Consider the following 17891-nt stretch of genomic DNA (forward strand, 5'->3'; position numbering starts at 1 on the left):
GCCCAGAAACCTGTCTCCAGAGGGTGACAGACTTTGTTATCTATTTGAGTGAGGAAGCTTGGAATGGGACGCTGAATTGGAGTGCACGTTTGCAAGAGTGCTAGGAGAAACGTTCATTTCCTCCAGAAATTCTGCTAGTGAAGGAGTGAGGGGTGGTGGCACAGTGTGAGTCTAAGTCTACAATCTGAGGCAGTAAACTGACCCTAGTTAGAAATTGAAGCTTGTGTGTCTAAATGTTTTCAGGATGTGCACAGGAGGGACTTTGACGTAAAAGATAGTAGAAATGGAGTAGTTAATGAATGAACAGATACTGTCAACAAGATCTGACATATGGGAGGTGGCTAATTAGTATTTGTGAAGCCAAGATGGTGGTTTGGAAGGCATGAGAAGAAAGGGACGCCAGATTTTCTGATAGCTCAAGGTCAATGCTTGGGTCCCATTCAAGGATAGGATCCAGGTAGAGACCAAGGACCTGACTGCATAGAGAAGCAAGACTTCAGATTTGTCTAAGTTAGGAGTTAAAAGCAACGGTCAGGACAAGAGACTCTTGTGTTTTCATCCCTGAGAACTCAGTAAGCTACCAGTCAGTCTCCAAGCCTTGGATCCCTAACACTTTGATCCGGTCACTTGCTTGCATTGCTGTCCCCGCCCACTGGGGGCGTGTCTCGAGGGCGAGCTTGGTGGCTGTTCAGAAGCCTCGAGAGCCATCAGTTCCTACCAGACTCTTTCTGGGGGTGCTGTCCATCCTATGGCCGTCCGCAAGTCTTTAAACGTTTACCCTCTTCCAGGCAATAGTGGTGGCGGCCTGGAAGGGCCAGTGCCCATGCGAGTTGACACCCCAACCTGGTTGAGCAGCCAAGCAGCCACAGGCAGGTTAATGGTGCGGCCACCAGTCATCTGTCCAGGCCCTGAGGTGTGGGGAGTGCCTCTGGGTCCCTCACCTTATGAATTCCGAGGTGAGAGAGCACCCTGTGGAGCTGGTGAAGCAAGGGCCTGGTCCCAGAATTCCTCGGAGGTTGCCTGCCCAGGACCCTACATCGCCCTGAGGTACATGCCAAATTTGGCACTGCCAGAGGACGTTTCAGCTATACAGAAAGAGATGGAGCAACTGGCCAAGGAGCTGAGACAGAAGAGGATGACCCTGGGATATTCACAGGCCGATGTGGGGTTTGCTGTAGGAGCTATGTTTGGGAAGGTTCTCAGTCAGACGACCATATGCCGCTTCGAGGCCCAGCAGCTCAGCCTTGCCAACATGTGGAAGCTGCGACCCCTGCTGAAAATGTGGCTAGAGGAAGTAGATGAGAAGAACCTTCTTGGCATATGCAGAATGGAGATGATCCTGCAACAGGCCCGGAAGCGGAGACGTGCTAGCAGAGAAAGACGCATTGGGAGCAATCTGGAGAAACTGTTCTTGCAGTGTCCAGAGCCCACGCCCCAACAAATCAGCTATATTGCTGGGCGCCTCCGGCTACAGAAGGATCTGGTCCAAGTTTGGTTTTCTAACCGGAGCCAGATGGGCAGTTGGCCAACCAATGATACCTCCCAGAGGGAGAATGTGGGGGCAACTGGGCCTCCCTTCCCAGGGCCACCAGTGTGCTTTCCCTTGGCACCGGGGCTCCCCTTTGATTTCCCCCACTATGGGGGGTCATGTCTTACACCCCTGTACTCTTCTGCCACATTTCCTGTGCGAGGAGCCCTTCTGTCTGCCCCAGCCACCACTTTGAGCCTCCCCAGGCTGTCAAGCTGAGGGGCCTGCTCTGCCGGAGGAAGATCAGAGGATAGAGAGGAGGAGTCTTTGTTTCAGGGTGTTTAGCCTTTAGTTCTCTACCTAAAGAATTTAAACAAGCTAAGTTAGAGGGTGGGAATTCCTTCGGGAGGGTTGGGAAGAAAGTTAAAGCTTATCACTAGCTTCATTTTGTTTTTACCTTTGTTTGTCCCTGGTGTTAGCATTACAATATATTTGTGACTTCAATGTTTGTTTCTCTTTTTTATTATTAATTAAAGACATTCCCATTGTTCCTTATTCTTTCGGGAATTATAAAGAGTTTATTTCTTTATTAACACAGTATAAAGTTCAAAATTCAAGTCACAGAAAACTACTCCAGCAACTTTCATTAAAAACAAACTGACCTTTGCACAGACACAAAGTCCAAGGTAACGGTCACTCCTCTGAAAGGGCCGAGAAGTGGTCGTGGAAGGCAGACACATTTCCCCACCCACCTTTTCACTTGCAGCCAGTGTGCTGGGGTCTCCAGCTTCTCCCGGTATGCACCATCCTGGGCCTTCTTGCTGACCCTGACTTTGAAGTCATTCTAATCTAAACCTGTTCGTTGCTGAGGTTGGCAAGCTGGACCACCACAGTCCGCAGCCCCAACTCCGTTTCTTCCAGCTCTTTTGCTTTGTTCTTTGGGAATACCTGGTACTTTGTTTTGAGCTGACAATCAATCTTTTAGTTAGGATCATGCTTGTAATCGTTCCTGGTGGTTTGACTATTGGTGGCCAGAGTTTCTTTTCTGCCTGCTATCCACACTTGCCTCCACAGGACTGTTTCCCAATAGCCTCTTAAGTCCCTTTTCCCCGAAACTGGTTCTTTTTTCAAGTTTTCCACTTTCTTTCTGATCAATTACTAATCCTCCTGTTTGGGGCTGGGGAAAGTTGCTTGAGGATAGAGCCTGCAAAGTCCCTGTGTTGAGGATAGAGCGTGCAGAGCCCCTGTGTTGAGGATAGAGCGTGCAGAGCCCCTGTGTTGAGGATAGAGCGTGCAGAGCCCCTGTGTTGAGGATAGAGCGTGCAGAGCCCCTGGGTTTGAGGATAGAGCGTGCAGAGTCCCTGGATTTGACGCCAGTGTCAGAAAAACAAAATTTAAATCTCTTTGCCTTTTGATTTTTCTGCTATAAACCTGCATGCAGGGTGTATTAAAATTTCATCACTGTGATATAACTGAGACAAAGCCTTTCTGCTTACTGGGCAGCTTCTGCGACATACATTTTCTTCAGCGTTTTTTGAATGATATATCTAGGGTTTTTTCAAAGATCATACCTTAGTTTTTGTTTTGTTTTCTGAGTTAACTTTGGATTTTATTTTTATTCATGACCTTTTCCTGGTTTACTCTGGTTCTTTTCATTATTCTTGTTTCTATTGTGTTTTTGAAATGACAACTTTTTTAATGTGGTGTTTTCTGGTGCTGTTTGTTCTCTTTTCTGGTCCCTATTGGAGAGGTGCCTCTGTGGAGTCAGAAGTAGAAGCCAGAGCAAGCTACATTCTGAGCTTGTTCCTCAAATTCCACGACTGATTTGATCAGCACATAAGTCAGACAACCTAATGCCTCTAGTTCATATTTTCTTCTTCATTATAGAAACTGATACTTTGCTATTAACTAGCATGCCTGGTAACATTTGCCATTGCAACCATTTTTAAGTATAAATTCAGTTTGTTCAGCTAAATTATATAATGTGCAACTATACTGCCATCCTATTGCAATTCTGTATCACAACTCTAAAATGTGACCTCCTAACACTTGCCATCTGCTTTGTGTCTGAATTTGTGTGTTCTAGATATTTGTATTAATAGGTCCACATAATTGCTCCCTTGGCACATCTTCAAGGCTCGTATACACTGCAGTGTTTGTCAGAGTCCATCCTTTTTTACGGCTCGACAGTATTCCCCTGCAGAAATACGCAATGGTTTGGGTATTGGCTCAACTCTTCGGTTATTCTCAACTGCTGTCTACCAAGCATAATATTTCTGTGGAGAGTTGTAGTAAAGAGTCTATGAGGGCTGGAGAGATGGCTCAGCAATTAAGAGCATTGGCTACTTTTCTAGAGGTCCTGAGTTCGATTCCCAGCAACCACATGATGGCTCACAACCATCTATAGTGGGATCTGATGCCCACTTCTGGCCTAAAGTCGATAGAGAACTCATACATAAAATAAATCTTTTTAAAAAAAGAAAAAAGAATCTATTGAATCCCTGTTTTCAGTTTTCTTGAGTGGAATTGCTGAGTTTAGTGGTTCTATCAACTTATTATTTATTTTCTTTTAATAACATATTAATTCTTTGAGAATTTCATTCAATATACTGTTCATATTCATTCCCAGACCCCAACTCCTCCCAGATCCCTCCCCATCTCTCCACTCACCCAACTTTTTTCTCCTCTCCTTCTATTTTTTCTTGCTACCACCTAGTCCAGTTGATGTTGCCCAAATTGTCCTCAGTGTGAGGCCTGCCCTGGAGTGTGGTCCACCTACCCAAGGTCATGTCATTAAAGAAAACTGACTCTCCTTCTCCCAGAGCTACTGAATGCCAATGTCACATCAACTAGGGCTCGGAATCTTGCCCACCTTGAGCTTGCATGAGGCTCGCACATGCTGCCACTGTAGATCCACGTGTAGATGCCCTGCTGTGTCTGGAAGACACTGTTTCCTTGGAGCTGTGCGCTATGCCTGGCTCTCACAGTGCTGCCACCACACTCCCTTTGGGGAGTGGTTTAATACAGATGTCCTGTTTAGAGGTGAGCACTCTGAAGTCTCTTACTCTACATGCTGGCCAGTTGTGGCTCCCTGCTGATTGCCAGCTATTGCAGAGTTATTAACTTTTTGTGACACTGCCGAAGGTCTTCCTCAGCACATGTGCCACTTTTAATCCCCTCTAGAAACATATAGGGCTCGGTTTCGCCTCGTTCCTACCAACATTTGTTATTCCTATCATTTTTTCCATTCTACCCATCTTAGTAGATGCGAAGTGATAGTTCATTGTGGTTTATGTTTGCATTTCTCCAATGAATGATATTTCACAAATAATATTGAGCTTTTTCATATGCTAATTGTCCATTTATTATTTCTTCTTGAAGAAATGATTCAATTATTTTGCCCATTTTTAAATTAGTATCTTTCTTTATATATTCTAGATGTTAAAACGTTTATCAGATATGTAAATTGCAAATATTTTCTTTCTATGGATTATCCTTTTAGTTTTCATATTGTCCTTGTGATATACAGAAGTTTTTAATTTCATGTGGTGCCCTAGTTAGATATACAAGATGTTGTAAAACTACAGTACTTTATACAGTATGATGGGGGAAAAAATCACAATAATAAAAATTTGACTTCTCGGTTCATTGGAATGCAAATTGGTGCCACCATCATGAAAGGCTGTTAGATATTTCACATAAAAACCTTTTAATTTTTCTATGACCCATCATTTTTTTATCGCCTTATATTTCTGGTCTTTTTCCCTTTCACTATTTATTTATTTTTTAAAAACTATCTTTTCTCATTTACATGCCACATCTATTTCCCACTCCCTCCCTCCCTCCTGCTCCTCTCATCTTCCACCCCCCATCCCACCCCATCCCCTCCTCAAAGCTGGTAAGGCTTCCCATGGGGAGTCAGCAAAGTCTAGCACATTGCTTTGAGGCAGGACCAAAGCCCTCCCTGCTATATCTAGGTTGAGCAAGGTATCCCTTTAGGGAGAATGGGTTCCAAAAACCAGAACAAGCAGTAGGGATACATCCTGGTCTCACTGCCAGTGACCCTACAGTCTGCCCCAGCCATGCAACTGTCACCCATATTCAGAGGCCTAGTTTGATCCTGTGCTGATTCCCTTGCTGTCAGGCCAGAGTTGGAAGGCTTCCATTAGCTCAGGTAAGCTGTCTCAGTGGGTATCTTAATCATGGTCTTGACTTCTTTGCTCATATTCTCACTCCTCCCAATCTTCGACTGCACTTTGGGAGCTCAGCTCAATGCTTCGCTGTGATTCTTTGCACCTACTTCCATCAGTTGCTCGATGAAGATAGCCATCAATCTGACTGCAGGACAAGAGCAGTTCAGGCACCTTCTCTGCTATTGTTTAGGGTCTTACCTGGGATCATCCTTGTGGATTCCTGGAAATTTCTCTAGTGCTAGGTTTCTTGCTAGCCCCATAATAACTCCCTTAATCAAGATATCTCTTTCCTGTTCTCCATTTCTGTCCTTCCCCATCTTGACCATCCCATTCTCTCTAGTTCTCCTCTTCTCTCCCTTCCTCCTCTCCTTCTCCCCTTCCACCCTCCCCTCTCCCACACCCATGCTCCCAGTTTTCTCAGGAGATCTTGTCTATTTCCCCTTCCAGGGGTATCTATTTATGTTACTCTTTGGGTTCTCTTTCTTACTTAGTGTCTCTGGGATGAGCCATCATTTTAACATGTAAGAATATTTATGAGAAGTTATTTGTATGCATATGTGAAAAATTCAGAGATAAGAATAAGCATTACAACATTGTTTTTGTTCCTTTAAAACAAACATTTTACATAATAATTCAATGTACACTAAACACATAATACACAAAATAATATCCTTTAGAACAGTTACACACAAGATATCCATAATGGATTTACACACTGGAGCCAGGTTATGACTAACTGGGTAATCATTGGCCTAGGCATGTCTGGTGAGGGTGCATAGCACAGACACAGCAGGTTCACAGGGTAATTGAAGCCTGCACACAATTGGCAGTGTCTTGGAGATAGTGGAACTGTCACACCAACCAGGTTACCACTACACAAGTACCACTTAGCATCAGGGTAGAGCTGAGGGAACACATGTAAAATGTAAGATCTGCATATGGGTGATGCAACCAACTACCCTAGTGTCATGCCATTGAAAACACCAAATAAACCTTGAACAGTGAAAAAATAAAACAAACAAACATGTGTTTATTATTTTGACTCAGAAATCATTATATGGCCCAGGTTAGTTTGGAACTAAGATTATACTCTTGTCCCGTCACACTCAGCCCTAAGAAATGGTTTTTTTTCTCTTTTCAATTGAAAATAAATTTTTATACAATATATTTTGATCATGTTTTCACACCCACAACTCCTCCCAGAGTCTCTTCACCAACCCAAATCTCCTCCCTCTCTCTCTCTCTCTCTCTCTCTCTCTGTTTCTTCCTCTCTCATTAAAAATCAAGCAGGCAACAACAAAATGATAGACTCAACCACAGTCAAAACAAGTAGAAAAAGAGACAGAAAATGCACAGAAAATACATGCAAACACAGAGACACACGCATTTGTTCATGTAGAAGTCCCACAAAAACACAAAATCGGAAACCATAATATATGAGCGAAAGTAAGGTTAGAAAACATCCCCCAGACAACACACTGTGAGACAGAAATCCTCCAAAAATAGCACTGAGCTCATTTTGTGTTGGCTTCTCTGCTGCTGGGCCTGGGGTCTTCCTTTACGTGTGGTTTGTATAACCAGTGAGAAAAGTAAAAATAAGTTTTTTTTTCCTCTGCCATCAGTTGGTAATTGAAGGTAGCTTATGGTTCAGGGATGGGGCTCATGTCCACTTTGCTATCAGCACTGGGGACTCCATCTGCCTTGGACCTGTGCTATCCCTGTGCATGCTGCCACAGTCCGAGTTTTCATGTGTGTCAATCTTATTGTTTCTGAAAGACCTTGTTTCCTTGGTGTTCTCCATCCCCACTGACTCTTACAATCTGTCCCCCTTTTCTTCTGCAATGTTTCCTAAGCACCAAGGAGAGAGAGCTGATAGAGAAATCCCATTTAGGACTGAATGTTTCAAGGTTTCTTACTCTCCACACATTGTCTAGTTATCAACTACAAGGGGAAACTTCTCTGATGCTGACTGAGAAAGACACTGATCTATGAATATAATAAACTCTTATGTTCTCTTAGCTGAACAGTAGTACTTCGTATTGCCCTAGGTTCATGGCCTACGTAGTCTCAGGCTCTTGACCATTGGAAGATCTTCAGGTATGGGTTTCATCTCATTAAATGGCCTTGAGTGGAAACAAGGAGTGGTTGGTTGTCCCCACAACTTTTTTGCCACTATTATACCAGACTTCATGCAAGAATGTCACCATTGTAGATAGAAGGTTTTGTAGCTCTGTTAGTGTTTGCCTTTCTCCTCCGATGTATACAGACTTCATGCAAGCATGTCACCATTGTAAATAGAAGGCTTTGTAGCTGTGTTAGTACACTTCTCCAATGTATACAGAGTAACTTCTGATTATGAACACTAGTCAACAGGGTTGAAGGCTCTAGTTAGGCACTAACTCTACTTTTCTGTATTCAGTTAGATATGTAGGTGTTGTCTTCAGCAATAGGGCATTACTATCAGTTTGTGCAGGGGAACCTATAGTCTTGGCAATATCTGAGTTGTTTGGGGGTTACCATGTGCTTCTTTGGCAAACAGCTCAGTTAGATGCAATCCATTTCTGGCAATGAAGGCTTCACCGAATTGCAAAAGATGTCCAAAATGGAATTGTTTCTACCCATATTTCTTTCATATATGTTTGTATTTTAAGCCTCTAATGTAGTGGGTTTCCTTACAACTCCTCAAATGACCTTACCCTCCTCTTCCCTCTCAAACTCCATTTAGTCCTACTTTCCCAGTCTCAATCCCTACCCTGTCCATCTAAAACTACCTATTCTTTTTGTTCTTCCTTGTGAGATCCTTCCCTCCCTATGAATCCCTTATTCTATACCTAGCTTCTGTGGTTATAGGGATTGTAGCTTGCTTTTCTAAGACTTAACAGCTAACATACACATATACGTAAATGCATGCCATATTTGGGATTTGGGGATGCTAGATTACTGCACAATTTTTTTTTTCTGGCTCCATCCTTTCATCTGTTAATCCATTCATCTGTTAATTTCCTGATTTTATTTTTCAAATAGCTAAGTGATATTACATTATGTTAATGGTACCATATTTTCTTTATTCATCCGTTGACAAACATCCAGGTTGTTTTCAGTTTCTGGTTGTTATGAATAGAGCAACAATGAGGATGAATTAGCAGTGTCTCTGTAGTAGGATGTAGAGTCCTTTAGATATGTGCCCAAGTGTGATATAGCTGGATGTTGAGGTAAATCTATTTCTAGCATTCTATGGAATGGCCACAGTGGTTTCTATAGTGGCTGGACAAATTTGCACCACTGCTGATGGTGGACATGCTTGCTTGTTGCTGATGTTAGTGGGAATGCGTTGTTGTTTTGTTTTCTTTGTTTAGGTTGCTGTCAACTGTAGGTTTGCTGTGTATTTCCTTTATTATATTGAGGTATGTCTTTTGTATCCCTAGTCTCTCGAGGGCTGTTATCATGAAGGAATACAGATGATCATGTAGTTTGTCTTTCAGTCTGTTTACATTTATAAATTTACATACTTCTGTACAACTATTTTCTAAGAAAATCTGTACAAAGTTTAACAATCCAGAGTCCTACCTTTATCACAGTCATCTCTGTCTGTAAAATAGTAATTTCTATTTATAAAGTTCTTCTTAAAAGAATAAATGTAACTTTTTTCAATTTTGCTTGTATTTGTTATTTCTATGAAACACATTTCTTTAAAAAGGAGTACTATGCCATATACATAGACACACACACACACACACACACACACACACACACCCATCTAGTATGTTTGGGGTTAGAAGGAATTGCTGAAGATTTAAGATTTCAAGGATTTTTTTAAAAAACCAAATGCCTGTTAATTCAGAAGAGTGGCTCAGGAAGTGTAGACACCTGCCATATGTCTGTTTTCTTGTGCATCAGAGTAATTCACAATTACTATCTCTGTGTTTATATACCTTTGTGGAGTTAACCCATATTTAGAGTGTAATGTAACTCAAATCATTTCTGTGTTTCCGAATGTTTATTTTCAATTTTAAAAAATATTCAAAAGTACAAAATTCTACTTTTAGCACAGAATCTTTCATGCTTGTCATTTCTGAATCAACCAAACAAATGCAAATGAGAGCTATGGATTTGTAAATTGAAAGACAGGGTCGGTTTCTAGGATTTTATCTCCATCCGGTTGAAGCCATCCTGGTACCCAGTAGAATCCTTAAACCAAGCCCTGGTGACGTCAGAGAAGACAAACACTACAGGAAGCCCAAGAAGAGGCCACTCTGCCCCTCTCTGCAGCTAGAAGACCTGCTGTGGATTCTGCACAGAAAGAGCTACTTTGGCTTGAATTTGGTTGGACATCTTAGGCTTCCCTCCTCCTCGCTTCCAACAAAATGACAAAATAAAACTTATTATACTTACTGGTATTCAGTCTTCTACTGCCTGCCTGCCAAAGACTCAGGTGAAACAGGAAAATTTGGGGCCTTATGAAAAAGTCACTGCATTTCAAATTCATTCCTTCTATAACTGCCCAGCTTGTTTGGGATTTCTTCTGCAAGGGCATGACTGTATTGTTTCCCAATTGGTCCTCCTTTTTCTTTTAGCATATATAGACTAAGACCTTTCCTAGTACAAAGTACAATTGTCAGGACAGTATTATGACATATTTATTTAATTTCATTTATTGTTTTTGAATGGATAATAATTCACAAATTTAAAACTCATGATTGAGTAGGGTAAAATCTTTTTTATGTATCAGAATTGGAGTTTTATTAAAGATACTTTTAGAGGCTTAGGTGCAATGTGTAAGAAACTGAGAGGTACTCAAAAGAGATGAGCACAGGCTTCTCAAGGATAGTTGATCTCTATTTTCCTTAGAGTAGTCGTGCAAACTATTTCAGTAGTTTTTGTTTCTTTGTAATGTTATATTTATTCTTTGAGAGCTTCATACAAGTATACCATTATTTTTATCTTCTCCACCCCATCCCCACTCCCAACTCACCCAGGACTTTCCCAAACACATTCTCCCAACTTTGTGTCCTGTTCTCTTTTATTATTTTATGATCTACTTAATCCAATTATAAACCTTTTTTAGCTATAAATAAATCTGTGTTAGTATGGCATTATATAAGACTGTCAAACAAAATAATGCTGGATTAGTTGGTTTAAACATCAGAAATCTATCTCCACACTGTTCTGGAGTCTGGATGTAAGATCTAGGTGTGGGAATGGCTAGTTCTTTCTGAGAGCACTGAGAGAAGGATCTATTCAAGGTTTGTCTCCTTGACTCACGGACACTCTCCTCTTTCTATCTTTATTATCTTTCTTCTGCATGTCTTGCTCACATCGCTCATGTATTGTGGTATACTCTAATAATCTCTTTTTGTTTACCTGTCTGTAAAGAGCCTATTTCTGTCATAAGCTGGGATTAATACCTCGGCATGGGAATATTTTTGGAGATCCTCTTTCTACCATAAATGAACTAAAATTTAAACTAAGTTGAGATGCTTGGTCAGATAGTAGATCATTTATTACTTGGGGTAATATAAGAGTTTCTGGGTTTCAGTCTGGTTTCTGCAGCCTGCTGTCCCCGTTACTTTAAATAATTACTTCATTCAAGAGCGTTGGTTTTCGTCTGTCAGGAACAACATGGTAAAAGTTGGTAAGAATGAATTTGGAAAATATTGAAAGAAATCCTCAGGAGATCTCTCTTACTCAGTACTCAATAATTGTTTCCTCGTGATGCTGTTGTCATAGTTTGCCTAGGATTTGCTTATCGCTCACAAAAGTCATTCTTCTGCATCTCTGTAAATTGGAAAACATTTAACAACTGGTAACCCAAACTAAATAAGAGAGCAGAGAGTGCAGTTATTAGCCCCAGTTGCCAGAAAAATTTCTGATTTTTTTCTGATAAATTGCTAATGATAGTGGTTGAAATACAAATATAAAGCTGGGTATGGTGGCACACACCATAATCCCTGCAACCAGAGGCTGAGGCACGCAGATCTCTGTATGCAGATCTCAGGTCATGGCCAGACTAAACTACAAAGTAAGACTGTCTCAAGAGAGGATGGAGGTGGGGGGAGATTTATAAAAATCTGTTCCCTTAGTTGACAACTAGGTAATGGGACAAATGATAATGGTTTCACTTGAAGGATCGAACCTTTCTGAAAACCGGACAGCATTATACAGTTTAAATGAATGATCTCTCTTGTTTCCAGCCTGTAAGTACATAATATCCACAAGTAAGAACAAAGTAGCATAACCAGGATTGATATCAGAGGTTGGTGATGCAGAATGCAAATGTGAAGAGAGCAGGTGGCACACTCTTCAGGCTGTGAGCTGCACAGAAGCTTGCCTTCTTGATCAGCTGTTTCTCGTTTTCTCCTCCGAACTACAAGCTTGTTCCTCCCCCACTGTTCATACAATCTCTTCATTGAATGTTGCTGTCTTGTAGATGTAGAAAAGTCCAGATGTCCTTCAAAGTCTACACACTAAAGGTTTGGTCTCTATCTTGGCCCAGCTGGGAAATGGTTGTGCCTTCAGGAAGTGGAACCTAATAGAAGGGCTTTCATTTGTTTTGGGGCATACTCTTGAAGAGACAATGGGACCTGGAACCTCCCCTTTATCTTTTTGCATTCTGGACATAAGAGAAATGTCTTTGGTCTACCACATGCTCCTACCACTATGTGTTCTTCACCTAAAGCCCAAAACAAGCAGGACCAACTTGTTATGGACTGAACTCTTCAAAACAGTGAGCCTAGATAAACCTTTTCTCCTCATAAATTGATTATCTCAGGTATTTGTTGCAGTAACGGAAATTGGACCAGTATTCATAACCATGTATTCACTGACTTTTCTAAGATCTGCTATTCCAGCTTGCTAGAGCTGTCAAGGTACCTCAGAGTAGATAGCGTAAGCCAGAAACTATTGTCCCTGGAGACTAAAAGTCTAAGATGAATGTCTGGGAAGGACTGTTTCATTGACAAGCTGTAAACAAGAGTGTCTTCCACTCTTTCCTTGCTTGAAGTCACCTCTCTGTGACTCTCTTGTCATCTTCCTCCTATGCATATCTTTGTCCATATTTCCTTATTATATAAAGGTGCTAATCATACTGATACGCTTAGTGCCTGACCTACCCTAATAACTCCTTTAAATTTATGGCCTCTATAAAGACCTTATCTCCAAGTTAGATCATATTTTAAGATATGAAAACTTAGAATATAAACTAGAAGGGAACACAATTCAATTCACAATACCCACCATTGCTGGGGAAAATCTAGGTTTGTACTGGGAAATAGATACAAGAGGACAGTCGGACAGAAGACTGTTGTTCCCTACAAAGAAATTAAATAGAAGATAATAACATGATAAAAAGGAAAACTCCTTAGACATGGAGTCACACTTTCAGATCTGCATTCTATATTTTTGGCACTTATCTAGATAATATCCCTATTCTAATAAATAGATTATCAGGAAGAGGGTGTGTGTGTGTACGTGTGTGTGCGTGTGTCTGCGTGTGCGTGTGTCTGCGTGTGCGTGCGTGTGTGTGTGTGTGTGTGTGTGTGTGTGCGCGCGCGTGTGTGTGGAGGAGGGATATTCTGGGAGCTTTCCAGAGCTTTACACATAGCAACCACACCCTTTGCATCTGATCTGTACCTAGTGTCTCATCTCTGGAAATTTGAAAATATTTCTCAGCTAAAAACTCTGCGGCTTCTTATATATAAACAATAAACAGGTTGAGAAAGAAATCAAAAAATTAACGCCCTTCACAATAGACTCAAATAATATAAAATATCTTGTTGTAACTCTAATCAAGCAAGTGAAAGACTTGTATGACAAGAACTTAAAGTCTTTGAAGAAATAAATTGAAGATATCAGAAGATGGAAAGATCTCCCATGCTCATAGATCAGTAGAGTTAACATAGTAAAAATAGCCATCTTACCAAAACAATTTACAGATTCAATGCAATTCCCATTAAAATCCCAACACAATTCATTACAAACCGTGAAAGAACAATACTCAATTTCATATGGAAAAACAAAAGTCCAGGATCGCTAAAACAATCCTGTACAATAAAAGAACTTCCAGAAATATCACCATCCCTGATTTTAAGCTCTACCTCACACCTATAGTAATAAAAACTGCATGGTATTGGCATAAAAGCAGACACGTGGATCAATGAAAATGAATTGAAGACTCTGATGTAAACCCGCACACAAATGAGAACCTGATGAAACTGATTTTCAACAAAGAAGCCAAAATTCTACAGTGGAAAAAAGAAAGCACCTGAAACAAATAGTACTTGTCCAACTGGATATTAGCATGCGGAATGCAAGTCAATCCATATTTATCACTCTGCATAAAACCAAGTCCAAGTGGATCAAAATCCGGATCTCCCTGGGAAGGGGAAAGAGAAAAGATGTGATTGGACAGAGGGCAGGTGGGGATGGAAATATGAGCAATCAGGTTTCGGGGAGACAGAAGGGAAAAGGTGCTGAAGGGAACTACTCGGGGTAGATGGGCAGAAGCCTAGCACAGGGCAATCTCCAAGAAGTGTGGGGAGGAGCACAGGTTAGACTCCTAGCAATAGTGGATAAGTAGACTGAACTGGCCATCTCCTGTGACCAATTTGGTACCTGACCCAGTTGTCATCTGAGAGTCCACATACAGCAACTGATGGAGGCAGGCAGATGCAGAGACCCACAACCAAACATAGGTGAAGTTTTGAAATCATGCAGAGGAGGAGAAAGAAGTGTAGGAACGAGAGGGGTCAAGGATACCATGGGAAGGCTCACACAATGTACTAACCTGGATCATAGGGTTTCATAGAGACTGATCCAACAACCAGAGAGCCTGCGTGAGACTGACCTAGGCACTCTATATATATGTTACAGTCATGTAGCGTGATCCCCTTGTGCAGCTCTGTTCCTAACGGTGGGAACAGTGGCTGTTTCAGACTCTTTTACTGGCTTTGGATCCTACTTCTCACACTGGGTTGCCTTGCCCAGCCTCAATCCATGGGGAGGTGCTCAGTCTTGGTACAACTTGATATGCCATGTTTTGTTGATACTTATAGGAGACCTGACCTTTCCTGAATGGAGATAGGAGAGGAGGAGATTGGGGTGGGAAGGGAGAGAATGTGGGGGAGAGGGACTGGGAGAAGATAATGGGGGGGGTTGCAGCCAGTATATAAAATAGATAGATGAATAATTTGAAAATTCATAAAAAATCTGTGTGTTAAAAAGAACTAGTGCCACTCAGTGTAGTTTGTTAAGGTTAAATATCATTTATTAAAAGATGAAATTTAAAAAAAAACTGGGTCTAAAGAAGTTAGTAGGCAATTATGTTGATCTATTTTGAAAACAGGATAGTTGACCCATTGGTGAGAGTAGAAGCCATTGCTTGGGAAGAGGTCTTGGATACCTTAATGAACATAGAATTCATTTTCCCAAAGATACCTGGCATCAGGCACTTGACCTTCTGAACTATCCCATCAGACTGAGTCTGACCACAATACTACTAAGCATTGCCAGTCACTAGAACCATCAAATTTGTGTGCCATGATCAATCTTGTCACTCATCTTTAATTTTTTCTGATTTTATGAAATAGCTGAAAAGAGCATAGACTGTGTTCAGACAGTAGGTTATTGTTTCTGTAGACACTTTTAAGAATATTGATAACTATAAGTAAACACCAAGTATGACTTTCAACTATGACCTTAAATTATTCCTTCTGTTATAATCAGCCATACAGTTGATCACATCCAGGTATTGCATGCCATTAGCATGCTTGTTAAATGTGTACTACCTTCAAAATGCAAGCTGTTTTCTTCATCCCCAAAAAAAGCAATCATGATTACACCATGGATAAAAAGAGAAATTTTTTTGCTTCTTTGTCACACCATTAAAGTATCTAACCAGCCATAAATTTTTATCTTCTAGGCCAAGAAATTTTAAATAAAACACTAACATAAATGTGATTTTTTTTCATGAAAAGAGAAAGGGTCTTTATCCTTTTTATTTGGGGTGTCAGATAATGGCACAATTCATTGAAAATGGTATCATTTAAATTTTTAAACAGTTTCCTACATTAGTCAGTAAAAAATTTATTTGATGAATATTCTTTGTGAACACGTCTGTGTCATGTAAACACCTAAAAAACAGAAGGGACTTGAAATTATGATTTAAATATTTTCTCACACTTGATCCAGTGATGCTGCTGTTGAAATAAACCATACATAAATGAAATATCACTTCCTATTAAACGGCAAGTCCAGATTTTTTTCAGTCATTGTTTTAGTGAGGATAATAATGAATCATTTGTTTGAATCTAAGATTCAAAATGTAACAATCTACCTACCCTAGTCACATGCATGTGTTTATATTTTACCACATTGTCCGACTATATGCATTTTATGTTACTTATTTCACAGATACTAAAGTTTGGAGCTATGTAAGAACAATGATTTGATTTCTCACTTTCTCCTTAGTACTTCTGCATATATTCACTAATATTCATATTTTAAATTGATCAGACAAAAATATATATTATAATGCAAATGGCAATGTACCAGAACATGGAAAGCAAAATAAGAATACCCAGCCTCACCCAGATGTGAAAGTCCCCAAACTTCAGATCAAGCAGCTTTGACCATTTCCCAGGAACTTTTCTCTGGCACTTAGCAAATATCTTTTCTTCCTCATATTCTTATAGACATCAACATTGTCTCAGTGTGCTTGTTCTTCATTCAGCATTATCTAAAGGACAAAAAAAATTGAGAAATAGACAAGGAGTGCACATACTGAGTTAAGAATGAAATCCAGAGGTTAAGGAGAACTCCAAAATGGTAAGTTTTAGAGGACTGTACAAGCTAGTTCTTCAGAGAAATCAACCAGGAGCCAGTGAAAGGCATGTGGCCATTTGGAAGACTTGTCATCACCAGGAGGTATGAGGGGGTCTAAGAGGAGAGACAGACAGCAAACCAGAATAGGAGACAGCATGGAGAGACTGCTCTGCAAGCCCTCCATATGGCTTATAGTAGTATTCCCTCACTGCCTTCAAAAAAGAATGTATTCATTTACCTAACCATATCCCAAGGCAGTTCAGTGCTGCCTCTCCTCTAGGCCAGAGTGTAGATGGAAGTTTCTGTCCTGCATGGTCCCTCAACTATTCAGTACCAAAGAAATACACAGAGGTTTATATTAATTATAAATTGTTTGACCTATTAGTTTGGGCTTATTATTAAGTAGCTCTAACAAGTTAAATTAATCCATAGTTCTTGTCTATGTTTAGCCACATGGTTTGGTACCTTTGTTCAGTAAGGCATTCTCTCATCTTGCTTCTGCTGTGTCTGGCTGGTGACTGCATCTCTGCATTTTTCCTTCCCAGAATCCTCTTAATCTGGTTGTCTCTCCTATACTTCCTGCCTGGTTACTTGCCAGTCAGTGTTCTATTAAACTAATATGAGTGACAAATCTTCACAGTGTACAAGAACACTATCCTATGGCAACAGAGTTGACCTGAAAGCACATAGAGATAGTTTATTAGTACTGACCTTGCTTTATCTGCTAAAATAGCAAATTTAATATTTCAAAGGTGAATCACAGATATTTCAGGATTTCCAAGTATTTGGTATTTCTTCCTCATCATTGTTTTTTTTTTCCTTTATGGTACTGTTGATCAAACACTGGGCCTTGTGCATACCAGTCAACTGATCTATTATATATACATTCCCCATGGTGATTCTCTCTCCTGATCTTACTTTCATTGGTATCTGTCATGTAGTAAACAATGAAAGAATGTAATGATCTATATTTGAAAAATATTTTGAAGTTTTCAAGTTCTGTGTATTTTTCATTTTATTTGTTTCTTTGCTTCACTAAAAATAGTTCCTAAATCTCATACATGAATATATCTTTTTTGGGTGGGGGTTCAAAACAGGGTCTCATTATGTAAGTCTGTCCTGAAACTTGCTGTGTAGACCAGGATGGCCTCTAACTCAGAAAGATGAGCCTACCTCATAAGTCTCATAGTTTCTTGATCCAAGAAGGAAGAACCAGGGCACAGTGACCATCTGAACAAAGTAAAACCAAACTCTGACACTGGCAAAGAACTCAGTGTCCAGTGTGTGAGACTCGGTCACGGCAAACTGGGGGTGCTGTGTGTGGATGGCTGCTTGACCCTTGTGATTCTTCACTTACCAGTGTCTCACCTACATCAGATTTTTGCTAGTAAGCATCTTATAGGAACACTAGA

At 40.5% G+C, this 17891-nt stretch overlaps 1 protein-coding gene across 20 annotated transcripts in view; it reads left to right on the top strand.

Moving 5' to 3' along the window:
- Arb2a (ARB2 cotranscriptional regulator A) overlaps positions 1–17891 on the top strand; it is a 415675-nt gene that overhangs the window by 298625 nt on the left and 99159 nt on the right. For 11 of the 20 annotated variants that reach the window (XM_087896754.1, XM_087896752.1, XM_087896751.1 and 8 more), the window contains one exon: positions 789–9312. The exons of the other annotated variants lie outside the window; for them this stretch is intronic. In XM_087896754.1, coding sequence (XP_087752880.1) covers positions 789–1747 — 959 coding nt within the window. In that variant the 3' untranslated portion in view covers positions 1748–9312. Of the gene's footprint in view, positions 1–788; positions 9313–17891 lie in introns of those variants that run through there. 20 annotated transcript variants of the gene reach the window in all.

Source organism: Myodes glareolus, chromosome 15, assembly GCF_982192425.1.
Source record: "Myodes glareolus chromosome 15, mMyoGla1.1, whole genome shotgun sequence".
Classification (NCBI taxonomy): domain Eukaryota; kingdom Metazoa; phylum Chordata; class Mammalia; order Rodentia; family Cricetidae; genus Myodes; species Myodes glareolus.